Source organism: Panonychus citri, unplaced genomic scaffold (genome assembly GCF_014898815.1).
Source record: "Panonychus citri isolate SS breed McGregor unplaced genomic scaffold, ASM1489881v1 Contig00077, whole genome shotgun sequence".
Lineage (NCBI taxonomy): Eukaryota > Metazoa > Arthropoda > Arachnida > Trombidiformes > Tetranychidae > Panonychus > Panonychus citri.
Genome location: NW_026515482.1, coordinates 589,272 through 602,921, shown reverse-complemented (window position 1 = coordinate 602,921; position 13,650 = coordinate 589,272). Strand labels below are relative to the sequence as shown.

The following is a 13,650-nucleotide window of genomic DNA, read 5'->3' as shown; positions in this document are numbered from 1 at the left end:
ATGATGAAGATACTAATCAGTATGATGATTGACACTGCTAATCATTTGAAATAATTTTATTATTTGAGCTCATTTCCTGGTAAACATTTCAAACTTCCTGGACATGATGAGACATCCATTGAATATAAAAGGTCTGAAAGCCTGAATGCTGATGAATGAGATAATGTTAATACATAGCTTGAGATACTTATTAATATTTGCAAAATACATTGGACATCAAGTTTTTCATGATAAGTTGATGGTAAATATGTAAACAGGTAAAAACGATGTAATCATTTATATTTACTCATTTATCTTTCAAATGATGATTATGATACTGGTTAAAGGATTTAAGGGCGATTTAAACTGATTGTTGTTTGTTGATTGTGATCAAATAATGATGGTTAAGGTTTTCCTTAAGCTGCTCTTATTTTTATCATACATTTATCAATTTATCAGCAACAAGGTAGAAAATAAAATCCAAAGAAAATATTTGTTTTTATTTTCCTTTCACAACTGAATATCCTCAACTATATTGAATGATACGGGTATTAACATTCAATTCAGTGTGTATATTTCATTCACGACGAGTATTTTTAACATGAGAACCAAGTGATACAAGTGATAATACACAAATATCTTTCTTGTTTATCACCTGTCAACATGATAAAATTCAATTCGATTTACTGATTAGTTCCAAATCGAAAGTTCTGCCAGTTTAAACATTCATGATAGAAAAATATATCTATTTACTTATCGTTTATACGATTTACTATTTACGAATTAGATGAAATCAATTCATGATCAATATTAGAATCGTCATGAAATTTTTGCTTCTTTTACAAGAAACAAAGGTTTCCCCATTTCATATGGACATTATTCACCTCGTATTAATAATAATCTTACATTTATAAAGGGCTCAGCTGATAATATGATTATCATTATCATTGAGTATCCAAGTTGCATATGATTGAGATTAAAAAGTTTAACCAGATTAAACTCTCATTTGAATGTGATTACATGTCTAAGATTTCATTGTTTACATTAAAGATTAACATGATTGTGATTAAGATTATAACCATGATAATTTCACTGGATTAGTGAACCAGTTTAATTTCATCAATCTTTTGTTATCTTGACTGATTTTGTTTCCAGGATTTAATGTATTCTTTTACTGTTACTTTTTGTGGGCTCATTAATCTTACAAGTTAACCAACTGTTAATCTTTGCTAATCCTCTTTAATATTGGTGACTACTTATGATACTTTTAACCAAAGTTAATCCATTTACAAACCTTAGTCTTAATCCAAACTGAATTATCACCTTTAATGTATTAAAAGTATCATGATGATGATCAATATTTGACCTGGTTAATATTATTCATTTTCATATTAATATCAGGGATTCAATGTTATTTCAAAGAGATGAAAGAAAAAGTCATTTCTGAAAAATCATACATTCTGATTTTGATGTCCAGTTAATTGTCAAATTAATTACAGGAAATGTCAGTAATCAAATGGCTAATTGTTGTTGATTATTAGTTTTAATTCATTTTGATTGAGGAAAAGTTTTCACCTTTTTTCATGGTTTAAGGTCCGAAAATCCAATTGTGAAAACGTAATTAAATCAGTGATAACTCATTAGTAATAACCAAATAATAATATGAAAAGTACATTAAATTTTTTCCCTCGTCAATCAGAAATTTATGATTAATTCAGTGAATGACGATTATCATGATAATTTTGATGAAATATTAAACAAGGTGAGAGAAGTAGTAATTCAGTTAGCATAGAGAAAATTTTTGTTCTTTTGAACTTTTTTTCTCTCCAACTGTAAGTACTAATCTTGTGGATGCATTATCACAAATGACTGTTAATTAAATGAAATGAACAAATCATGTTGTTAATAAATTTTATGTTCAATGAGAATAAAATTCATCACCATTTTCATGATAAACTTACGCCAGAATCAAGTTAATCTTGTTTTCTAAGCAATAACTCATTTCGATTGAACAAATATTTTGAGACAAATTTTAAGTTTTTTTTTCTTCTATCAATGGTTTATCTAATAATCCAATTCAATTTGAAGGAAAATATATTATTATCTGAATATTATCTTGTTGAATCATCAATTACACAATAAAACTGAAAGAGAGAGGAAAACGATTATCAGAATTTTCATTTTGGAAAAACTCTAATCTTTTATCAATCATTTCGGATAAAAAACGAATGGATTTAGTTGTTAATCTACATTTTTTTCTCTCTATTCATAGTAATCAAGGAAGATTATTCAATACAAAGCTCTGACGAATTCGTGATAATGGGAAACTCAGGCCTTCTCCCATGTACCATTCCTCCAATGGTGAAAGATTTCGTAAAAGTGATACATTGGCAACGAAGTGATGGATTGATTATTACAGGGAATCATAATCTTCCCTCATCAGGTGAGAATAATATTGATCAGTATTATCGGAATTTTAGGTTATACTCTATGGCAGCGAATTCATTCAATCGACGAAAAAAAAGAGTTCAAGTTCTTGTGCACATTTGATGAACATAACGATGAGAAGTAACATCGAGTGGATAAGATATCAAGTAAAAAAGAAAGAGAAAGTCCAAGAATGATAATGATTCTCATGAAAGAGCAATGATTTCTGAAGTATTTTTCCCACAGAATTGATGTCAACATCTCGACTTTTGATCTTTCACTTTTGATGATGGATATGAAAAAGCATCATCACCATTATGAGATAGATGTAGCAAAAAAAAGTTCTGTGGAAAAGTCAGAAAGTGAGAGAAAAAAATTCCCAACAAAAAAAAGAAATATATAAAAAAAAAGTTTTCTTTCGATAAAAACATGAGGCTAGTTACTGAAAAAGCTACTTACAAAATCATGATGATGGTTCATGTTACTTTTGATGATCATAGCGATGATGATGATGGTAACAGTGCGATTAGTTTAAGCATCTTCGAGTGTTTTTTTATGAGTGTTGCTGTTTTTGGGTGTTGCTCACTTGATGGATGATTGTAATCATGATATCAACAACAATCTTTAACAAATCAACTCTAAGTTTCATGCTACTTCAATGCATGAACATTGAAATACTTTTCAAGAACAATTGGAACAAGAAGAAGTCAAGAAAAAGGAAAGTGTAACTCGAACAGTTTTCAAATGCCTATTGATTCAACATTAACTTTTTTCTTATTTATTTCGATTTCGCAAGTTATTACTCTGCAAAAGGCTCGAATAAGTGCTCTAAAAGAAATAAGAAACGATCTCAACGAAAAAAATTTCAACTAAAAGGCCGAAAAAAGTTGAAATAGCTGTTCAAACTTTTCTAGACCATACTAAAGTCAGAATGGTATCAGAAAAATTTTCGAAAAGTTTTTTTGTTGACAACTATTATGTCCTCTTTGTATGCATCCACTGAATATATTCCAGTACATATACTGAATTGCTATATGTTATTGGTATGAAGATTTCAATGTCCCGATAACTTGACAAGCATAAAAAATAATCAATCATATCAACATACACTTTCACTAGTAATCGCATCATTTTTTACACTTCATTCATATCAGAATCTCCAACTTCATGTAAAAGGTTAACTGTATATGTATGAAACAACTCAGAGAGAGAGAGAGAGAGAGAGAGAGAGAGAGAGAGAGAGAGAGAGAGAGAGAGAGAGAGAGTTGAAAATCTAATTTACACTATTGAGCAATCTCAAGATTGACAAAATTAAGATAAAATCGGAATTTCCATGTGATTGAATGGGAAAATTAAATCATCATGTGATGTTCATGATAAGGGTAGAGAAAGAAAATGAGAGAGGAAAACAACTTGAGCTACATTAGCTAAATTGGAAATCAGAATTAGGAAAAATAATAATGGAAAAAGTGAGCAAATGAAATTCAGCAACAATGGAAATAATTTCGTTCTCAATTTATACTAATTAAAATCTTCACAATATTGAATGCAAATTGAATTGAAATAAATGCTCCAAATTAGTTTTAATCTGATTTGATTGTATAACTTTCAAACTCCTTTATTGATCATTCAAGTCACAGAATTCAACTGAAACTTCAGATACTATTGATTCAGATTATTCTTGATTACAATAAATGCAAAATGCTATAATGTTGTTACAACAATTTCACATGATGAATCTGATAATCAGAGTAGTAGAAAATAATATTATCTTGAATAATAATAATAATAATGCTAAGATATGTTCAGTTTACCGTTTGGATTTTGCTGAGAGAATTCAAATTCTGTTGTTACCTTTACTTAAAATTAGAAAAATGTATTCGATCATCATCATAATGCTAATGTTTAATAATAATAATTCATTGAGATTGGGAATTTGAGGAAGAGAAAAAAGAAAGTGGAAATATTGTAACTTATTCAATTCTATTAGACTCTGATTCTTATCTGAATTCATGATGGAAAACAAAAGCTAATTCTCATAAGTATTCACCATGAAAAGTCACTTGAACAGTTTGATATTTTTTCGTATTTCGCATGGAAAAGATGAAGTAGGGAAATAAAGGAAAATAGAGAAAGATGATGATGATGATGAGAAAGTGGGTGGTGAATGGAACAGAGTCACATGTAAATCACTCCAAGAATTTAGAGATAAAAGAAAAATGTAGAAAGTGTAGAAATAAAATGTTCTAAGGAGAAAATTTTTTGCATGTTCTAACTTATGTTGTAACCATCACCATCATCATCAAGATAAAGTGTTTACCATTTGTATCTTTTTTCTTCATCTTCATCCTTTTTATCCTCTCATCTTGATCCTCATCTTCATCTTTCCAACTTTTTTCTCCTCCTCGAATCAATTGGTTATATATTTATATTTATATTTGTTTCCTTTTGTTTCATATTTGATTTTCTATTGTTGATGCTTTAAGCTCAAAGATTCAAACTTTCTCTCCTCGAGTTCTAGAACTTTTTTTTTCTCTTTTCTATTCGTGGTGGTAAAACATTAAGAACTTAAGTAACAAAATCCATCAACATGAGCGAAGACACACCAAAGTGTTCAATTGTTTTGCTTCTGTTACCTCAATTTAGATTCTCAAGTGAAACCATTAAAATTGACTTTTCCTTTTTCTGAATGTCGATTTGTTTTCTTTCAGCCTCATTGCCGAATTCCGGAATAGAAAAAAAGAGAACAGAAAAAAAACAAATTCGATGTTATTTGAACATTTGCGAATTTTACTCATAAGCCTCATGATGATTTATCTCATAATTTTTTCTCCTTTTTTCTTACTCTCTCCCTCTTCAGAATCAATGAATCTTCTTGATGATGGATCACTTTTATTCGATAAAGTTTCACTTGATGATACTCGGTGGAAATATCGATGTACAGTTAAGGACAAAATAACTGGTGAACAAATTAACAGTTTAACTTGGTCCAAACTCGTAGTTACAGGCAAGTTATCAATGGAATATATTTCTTCAACTGTTTCAATCCAAATGAGTTCCCTTTTCACTCAGTTTTATTATTATTATTTTCACTTGAAACGATTAACAATGAATATCAAGTTAATCATGATTGAATTTTACTCTCTATTCCAAATCCTACTGATTGTTATGCATTTTATATTGATGATAAATTTATGGACATGATTCACTACGATTAAATGAAGAGTGAATTACTCTTGACCGGATATGATGGTGACTTGATCATCATGATTCATTTTCCCTATTCATACTTATTGTATGGACTCATTATTATATAAAGGATATCATTCATTTCTGTTCCCCTTGATTCTTACTCAATTGAAATGATATCATTGACAATGATAATGTTATTAATAAGGTTAATCATTGTAATAATAATCATAACAATGATCATCATTATCGTCACCATTTAATGTGCTAAGGATGAGGATGAAACTCTCCATCATTCTCATGGAGAGAGATCTGGAAAGTTGTATCTCTCTTTCCAATGGAGATGGTAATATAATCGTTGATTGGAAATATTTTCACTTGAAATGATAAATATATTTTTTCATGATGATCCCTTATTGAGGTGATGATGGCTCACTTCCGGTTCATTTCATTGAACCTGCTTCCTTTGAAATAACTCTAACCAACCAAATGACCAAAAGTTGACACGAAAAAACAACAGTTATCTTGGTAATAATATTGAATAGTCACTATTAGCATCATTGTTATCATGAAGCTAATGGGCAACTGATAATATACTTTATCATGAAAAGAGAAGAAAAAAATTTCGACTTCATCTTCTTCCGTAATATAAAGTAGAGTGACAAATAATGAGAGAGAGAGAGAGAGAGAGAGAAAAAAAGGTTCTTGAAGGCAAAAGAAATGGAAGGAAGAAAAAAAGATGAGATGATGACAAAACATCGAGGACAGTGGTGGGCGAATTGGGTGGGAAGATGAAAAAAAAGAGAAGGAGAATTGCAGAACTTTCAGTTTTTCCTTCACCAGGACAAATTCCGAACATTTTTTTATCCAAAAGTTTCGAATCGTGATGATATATCCAAGCTTATCTTCTTTACGAGGAGGTGGAGTAAAGATTTTGTCTCAATGATACTCATGATTTTTGAAAGGATAATGATGATAACCAGGGTAACATTCAATATTTTAAGCTGAGAATTGAGATGAAAAAAATACTAATTCTTTATCACTGAGTGAGCTGCATGAAAGAAAGTAAGAGCATCTCAAGGAAGATGATATTAAGTTTATGCCAATGGAAAATGAAACAAGATGAGATGAGAACTTTCAGAATGGAATAAAAAGAAATTCAGTTCCATGGAAAAAGAAGATATATTCTTGACAGAATAGAGAAGAAAAAAACTTTCCCTTTTCATATATCAGATAATTTTCTCTTTTCTTTTTCCCTCATCCTTATCATTCCTTTTCAAATACATTCCTTTTCATCCAACACTCAGCATCTTCATATTAAATAAGTTATCTTCATCTTCTTCATCTTCTTCATCCAGATCATCTCATCTTTCACCAATTTTTCACAACAAGAGACAAGAATAACATTTTAATAGTAATTGTTGACTCAATTTCCAAAAACTACCAATCGAAATGCTTAAAGGGTTATTCAGTCGACGATGCTAACAAATCTCTCTCCCTCTCTCATTAAAACTAAATACAAAATAATCAATTTTCTTCCTGTAAACATGATAATAATCTGTAGGATTAATTGTGAATTTAGATTAAAATTTTTCAGCTCCAATTGTTTGTTGCAGTTTTAATTAAAACTGCAACAAGAAAATTAGATGTACACTTCATTAGATAATCCATTGAATCTTGTTTCTAGTTATTATTTGGATTCATTAACAGTTAATCATCATCTCTTAATAATAACTTGAACAAAGTTCTGGTTGAATTATTAACTTTCTCCATGATGATTATCATCAACACCATGAAAAGTGATGATAAACATGAGATATATTAATATCATAATCAGGGTGAAACTTTTGTTCATCTGGAAAGTTAATAAAGTTTCAAGTTAATAATATTTCATATTGTTATTATTTCTCTGTGGCTTCCAATGGATTTAATATGTTCACATGAGAAACTAATATCCAAAATTCTTGACCAATAAACAACTGACCGAGAATATTAATCATAACCATCATAATCATCATCATATTAACAATAACCATTAGTATTAATACTTGATCTTTATGGTGTTTTTGTTTCCCATCAGTATTGTTTAAATGTATTAGATGATTTCAATCAAGTCAGAACTTTGTTTTTTATTCACATTGATTAATTAAATTGTATAATCAATTTCGCATCCTTAATTGTGTAATTAATTAATTCAATGGCTCGAAAATTAAGACTTTTAGTAGTCATACAAAGAGAAGCTCTAAATCAACCAATGAATAAAAAACTTGTTGATAAAATTTTCTCTATAAGATTCATTGTTGTTCATTTTGATGAATCAGTAAAATGATTAATTCTGATGAAGTGATTGTTAATATCATCATGATAATAGAGTTGTTAATGTTTTATCAATTATTCATAATGATGATAGAGAAGGAGAATTCTGCAAATTCTTGTTCAAGATCATTAAAAAGCATTTGAATATATGATCATGATCATTATTATATTAGAATTCAAAAAAAGACTGAGTATGAATGCTCAATAAGTCAAGAAAAGAAGAGAGAGAAAGAAAGAGAGATAAATGCTTATTCAATTGGTAATAATTGTTCAGAATCTTATAGAACTTTGATCAGAACTTTTAGAAAAAAAATGAATATCTTTTTTTGTACTTTTGCAATTGAAATATTCCAATGAACATTGAAATAACACGAGGGTCAACCATTTTGAATACCACCGAATATATAAAACCATGTTTTTCCTGATCTTAAATCATGATGGCATCTATTGAACTCTGTGATACATAAATACACTTTTACCTGGATTCCTTCAACATCGGAAAGATAATAATAGATTAGGTTTACTTGTATACCTTTTACCAATATTTATCATGAGTATTAATATTAACTATCATGTAATATGTAGTTGAAGATGTATTTTTGTATTACTCTCAATTTCAGCATGATGGCAGCTGTCTGGGAGTAAGCATGAGGAATGGAAATACATTATCATGAAGATGATGATAATGATCCGGATGATGATGAGAAAGGATTTTGAAAAGATGCAGATAACTCAGAATTCATAGATTTCACTCTCTCTCTCTCTCTCTCTCTCTCTCTCTCTCTCTCTCTCTCTCTCTCTCTCTCTCTCTCTAAGTAATGCATACCTTTTCCTCTTCCTCTTTATCATCTTTATCTTTTTTCATCTTATTATTATCTCTTTTTATTCAGAAATTCTTATCTGATTTTTACTCCTTCATCGTTTCCTTTTCTTTTCCATTATTATTATCATTGTTGTTGTTGATCTTTGATCATTTTGATGCTTACTTTTTCATTCAATACTAATTTCATGCTTTTCATCATGAGAATAATGAAGATATTATCATAGATTCTTTACAATTTCTTTTCATGTTACTCACCTTTTTTTTATTCTTTATTACTTTCAGGATATTCATCGATTCATCCATTCAGTAGATTGACTAATAATAATATCAGCTGATTGTAATTTTTTCTTCCTCATTTTTAATGATTTCCGTTTTATTTTATTTCTCTTCCTCAAATCTCCTGAAAATTCATTTCACAGATTCAACCATGAAATCAGCTCCTCGATTAATTGGTTCACTGAAAGACCAATGGATTCCGATTGGTGCTGACCTTTCAGTGGGATGTTTATCATCCGCTGATCCTGCTCCAAGTTATCATTGGTTTCATGAAGAATCGTTCAAAAATTCAGTCAACAATTTGCTCAAACATTCATCACAATCTTCATCTGTATCACCATCATCAATATCAACTTCTTCCTCTTCCATGTTAATTTCAAATGGACCAATGTTATTTTTACGCTCTGTGCAATTACACAATGCTGGAGTCTATGTTTGCCTGGTCAATAATAGTCTTGGTCAAGATCGCCTTCGCTTTAAGCTCAATATTATCGGTAAGAAGATTATTCAATCAGTAACGTCAAGAAAATTATCACTTACTGATAATTAATCCGATTGAATTAAAAAAAAGCAAAAAGGTCAAGTAAAAGATATCAACTCAATTATACTGATTATCGATTAAGATGATGGACAATTAACACTGTTTGATCATCATGATTAACAAATGATGATAAGAAACTGTATTGATTCATCCGTTTTGATTGTCTATTTCATTATTACCTGTTTGAAATTTGATTAGATTGATGAAAAAATTGAAGTTTCTTCCCTTCAATTGGACATGAAAACATTGTTATTATTTGACAATTCACTTGAGTGTATTATTTTATGAGCTTTTATCAACCATCTTCTTGTATTTGCCCGGCGGGTAAAAATTTTCCACTTTCACCCTTCTCATCCTTTTCCCATTTCTTTACCATCATCATCATTCAATGTTTATTGTCAAACAAACAAAATCACAATATTTGTTTCCTTTTCCTCTTTAATTTTTTTTTCTTCTCTCCATCTACTTCCAGTCTATTCAAGTTATAATTTGTCAAAATTAAAATTGCCTCAGGCAATCTAGTTGATTTTCTTGTTACCTGAATCCCATTAGTCATACGTATGTTTGAATGTAAATATTTAATACATAAGAATTTTGTTGAAAAACTTTTTCTAAAATTAATACAATCGTTTTTTTTAATTACAATTAACTTCTTTATGATTACGATTGATCATCATCATCTCATTTGGAAAAGGTAATCAACCTTAATTGTGTTTTCATCTTTCGTTAATTGTTAACCTTTTTTTCAAGCACTTTACTTGTTGTTAATTCTAATTGTCAAGTTAATTTAACTAAAATCGTCAAGATGATTGTTATTAACTTTTTCACTGTTTATATAATTAGTTTTTTAACAATTAGTTAGTACTTTTTGTTATATGATGTTAATCAAATAATGTGATACACAGATGATTGTGATTTAGTTTAATTAAGATTAACTAGATGATGACAAGACTTGTTGACAACACAATTAAATGACAACATTTAATTTCAAACAATTAAAAAGACAAGAAAATTAAGGAGAAAATCAATTTACCACTATTGAGATGATACTATTAGTATGAGAATAAGAATTGAAAAGACTTCACAATTTTCTGTATTGTTCATTTTGTTTAGAACTTTTTTTTTTCTATTCTTTTTTAAATTTCCGTCATCAGGGGTGGATAATGATGAGGCAGGATGATGATGATCATCATCATCTCATGATGGTGATAATGATAAAAATCATCCACTGATTGATAAATCAGCCTAATCATCATCATCATCAAGTGATATAAGAAAGTTTTTTTATCTGATATTTAATTTAGTTTCAGCTCATCAAGTTTTGGAGTCACTTTTTTTCAGCTCAATGAAAAATGATTATCATGATGATCATGGTGAGGGTGATAATGAGTGGGATGGTTTTTGGCTTCATTACGTATGTTAAATTGCTAAGGTATTGATGATCAGCATGATCATTATCAGAGTGTTTAAATTTGATGAAATTAACTTGAAAACAATCAAGAGTAAATGATGAAAATTCATCCATCATTTACAGCTCAATTTATTGATTGTTCTTGAGACTTTTTTTTTCTCTCTCTCTCTTTTTTTTCTCTTTTAACTCAATCATCTTCATCCTCCATCATTATGCTTAAATTGTTAGATTTAATTACATTCTTTCAATTTCTAAATTACATTTACAATTTATTATCGTTGGAACTTTTTTTCTCTACCTTCACTTTTGATCGATGTCACATCTTATTTAATATATTACATGTACCTTTAAGCTTTATAAGCTTCGAACTGTCTTTCTCTAAATTAGATATTCTTATGATCATGAACATTTCGATTAATGATTCTAATATTATTTATCCTCTTTTTCCCCTATTAGAACCATTATCTGTATCAATGAGACCTTCGCAGTTGTATCGACGTCGAGAAGGTGAACCGGGAGTTATTGATTGTCTAATTAAATCATCTTCGAATCGTGATCATAGTTCAACTAATTTAAATAGTAACAATTTGTTTACCTACGAATGGTTCAAGGATTCAAAGCCGATTGCATTTACATCTCGAGTATCATTAACCTCAAGAAATAAGCTGAGAATTTTATCAATAGTTCGAGAAGATCGTGGTATGTACCAATGTATCGTTAGATCCGAAGGAGCCTTAAGACAAACTGCATTCGCAACACTTCATCTTCATATTGAAGGTAAAATACAAGTTCGAAACTTTTTTTTTCGTTATAATTTTCTGTTCGAAACTTATTAAATTTGGAAACGAAATTTCTTATTCCATCAGAGGAATCACCAAGAATGATAACAACTTTCAAAAGTCAACTTTTGGAAGACGGTTACTCATTAAGCCTTAAATGCAGTGCCAACGGAAGTCCATTACCGCAGATCCGATGGTCACTGTATCATAAATTTATTGAAAGTAGGGGAGGAAACGGGAATCATCGACCATTATCATCGCCAATGTCGAAGTTTTCATTGTTGTCATCATCACGTTATCGAATCGGTGATTATGTTGATTCTAATGGACACATTGTATCATTTCTCAATGTTTCATCGGTATCACGAGAAGAAGGTGGACTTTACACTTGTACAGCTTATAACGAGATTGGATCAATTGCTCATTCGGCTCCAATAAGTATCCTTGGTCCACCGATGGTCCATCCAATAGATAATGTAACAATCCTTTCAACTTCTCGCCTATCAATTGATTGTCCATTCTCAGGTCATCCTATTGAAACCATAACATGGAAAAAAAGTAAATATAAAATGAAGAAACAAAAATTCAACCAATTCTTACATTTTTAACTTATAACTTCTTGCTCATGATTAGATGGTCATCCATTGCCAATATCACGCCGAGTCTTTCGTCATTCAAACGGGACACTACAATTGGTTGACGTGCACACAGATGACCAGGGATGGTATCGATGTGAAGTATCCAATGGTCAGCAAACTGCTCAAGGTTCACTCTACGTTCATATATTAGGTAATAATTACTTATTACCAACAAGAATTGTCTTCATCAGCGTTAATATAACAATATAATGACTCCCTGTTGTTGTTGGTGAATTAAATTCATTGTGATTTTATCTTCATCTTTCTTAAAGTTTCTCTTTCCTCATCATTCCCCTCTTTCGACTTGTTCTATTTTTTTTTCATCTTTCGCTGAGAGAAATTACTAAGTGAAAACTGAATCTCATGGTGAAAGAGGCGGAAGAGATGGGAAGATGGGAGAAAGACGAAGAAAAGATGATTCTTTGAGACAGAGAGCTGATGTCACTTTACCTCGAATTGATATAGAGAAAAAATCATTGGAAGCAATTATAAGATATTTCCATTGTGTCTTTTTCTTCCCCTCATCTTTCCTCATCTTCATCTGTTTATCTGTAAGAAAAGGAGAGGAAAATGATGATATTATTGTTGATGATTATGATGATGATGATGATGAAAAGCGAAAGAGTAAAAGTCTTGGTCATCCTTAATAATGGTCAATCTTTAGGTTTAGTCTCAATAAAAATAGTTCCCTTTGTGATATTAACTTAACCTAGAGCTGATTATTTTACCAACTCCCATCGTCATCATCATCATCATCATCATCATCACTAACAATATCCTCCATTACCAATACAGACTAGAGGTTAATTGATGATGATGCTTAAATACAGTCTTAAATTGTTCACGTTTGTGAGATCTGAAGGTTCGAGGATTTTTTTCTTGCCTTCCTTTCAATGAAAACATTGGTCAAGTTATAATATAAAAAGGATGAGGATGTAACTTTTAATAGCTTCATCATCCATCAACGTCATCATCATGATGATGATCATCATAACCCATTATCAGAAATCATCATTAAGTCAAATCTATAGATATTTTTATCATTAGAACTTTTTTTTTAGTTACTCAGATTTTTTCGTCTCCATTCAGAACTTTACCAGAATGGGTCAAGTTAATTCATGCAAATTATTTGCATTACCTGATTACCAATAATTGTGATACATTTCCACTCCGAAGCGATTCCCATAAGTGATTCTTGATGTTCAGTTTGAATTTTTTTCCCTCTACGATTTTGGAAAAGGTTAAAGGTTATAAAATATTTAATGGTCAGT

At 30.0% G+C, this 13,650-nt stretch overlaps 1 protein-coding gene across 1 annotated transcript in view; it reads left to right on the top strand.

Annotated features, from left to right (window-relative positions):
• LOC128386954 (cell adhesion molecule Dscam2-like) overlaps nt 1–13,650 on the top strand; it is a 54,899-nt gene that overhangs the window by 34,890 nt on the left and 6,359 nt on the right. Inside the window, exons 3-8 of the mRNA XM_053346074.1 lie at nt 2,252–2,422; nt 5,267–5,413; nt 9,154–9,504; nt 11,419–11,739; nt 11,829–12,299; nt 12,375–12,530. Of these exons, the coding sequence (XP_053202049.1) occupies nt 2,252–2,422; nt 5,267–5,413; nt 9,154–9,504; nt 11,419–11,739; nt 11,829–12,299; nt 12,375–12,530 (1,617 nt within the window). The remainder of the gene's footprint in view (nt 1–2,251; nt 2,423–5,266; nt 5,414–9,153; nt 9,505–11,418; nt 11,740–11,828; nt 12,300–12,374; nt 12,531–13,650) is intronic.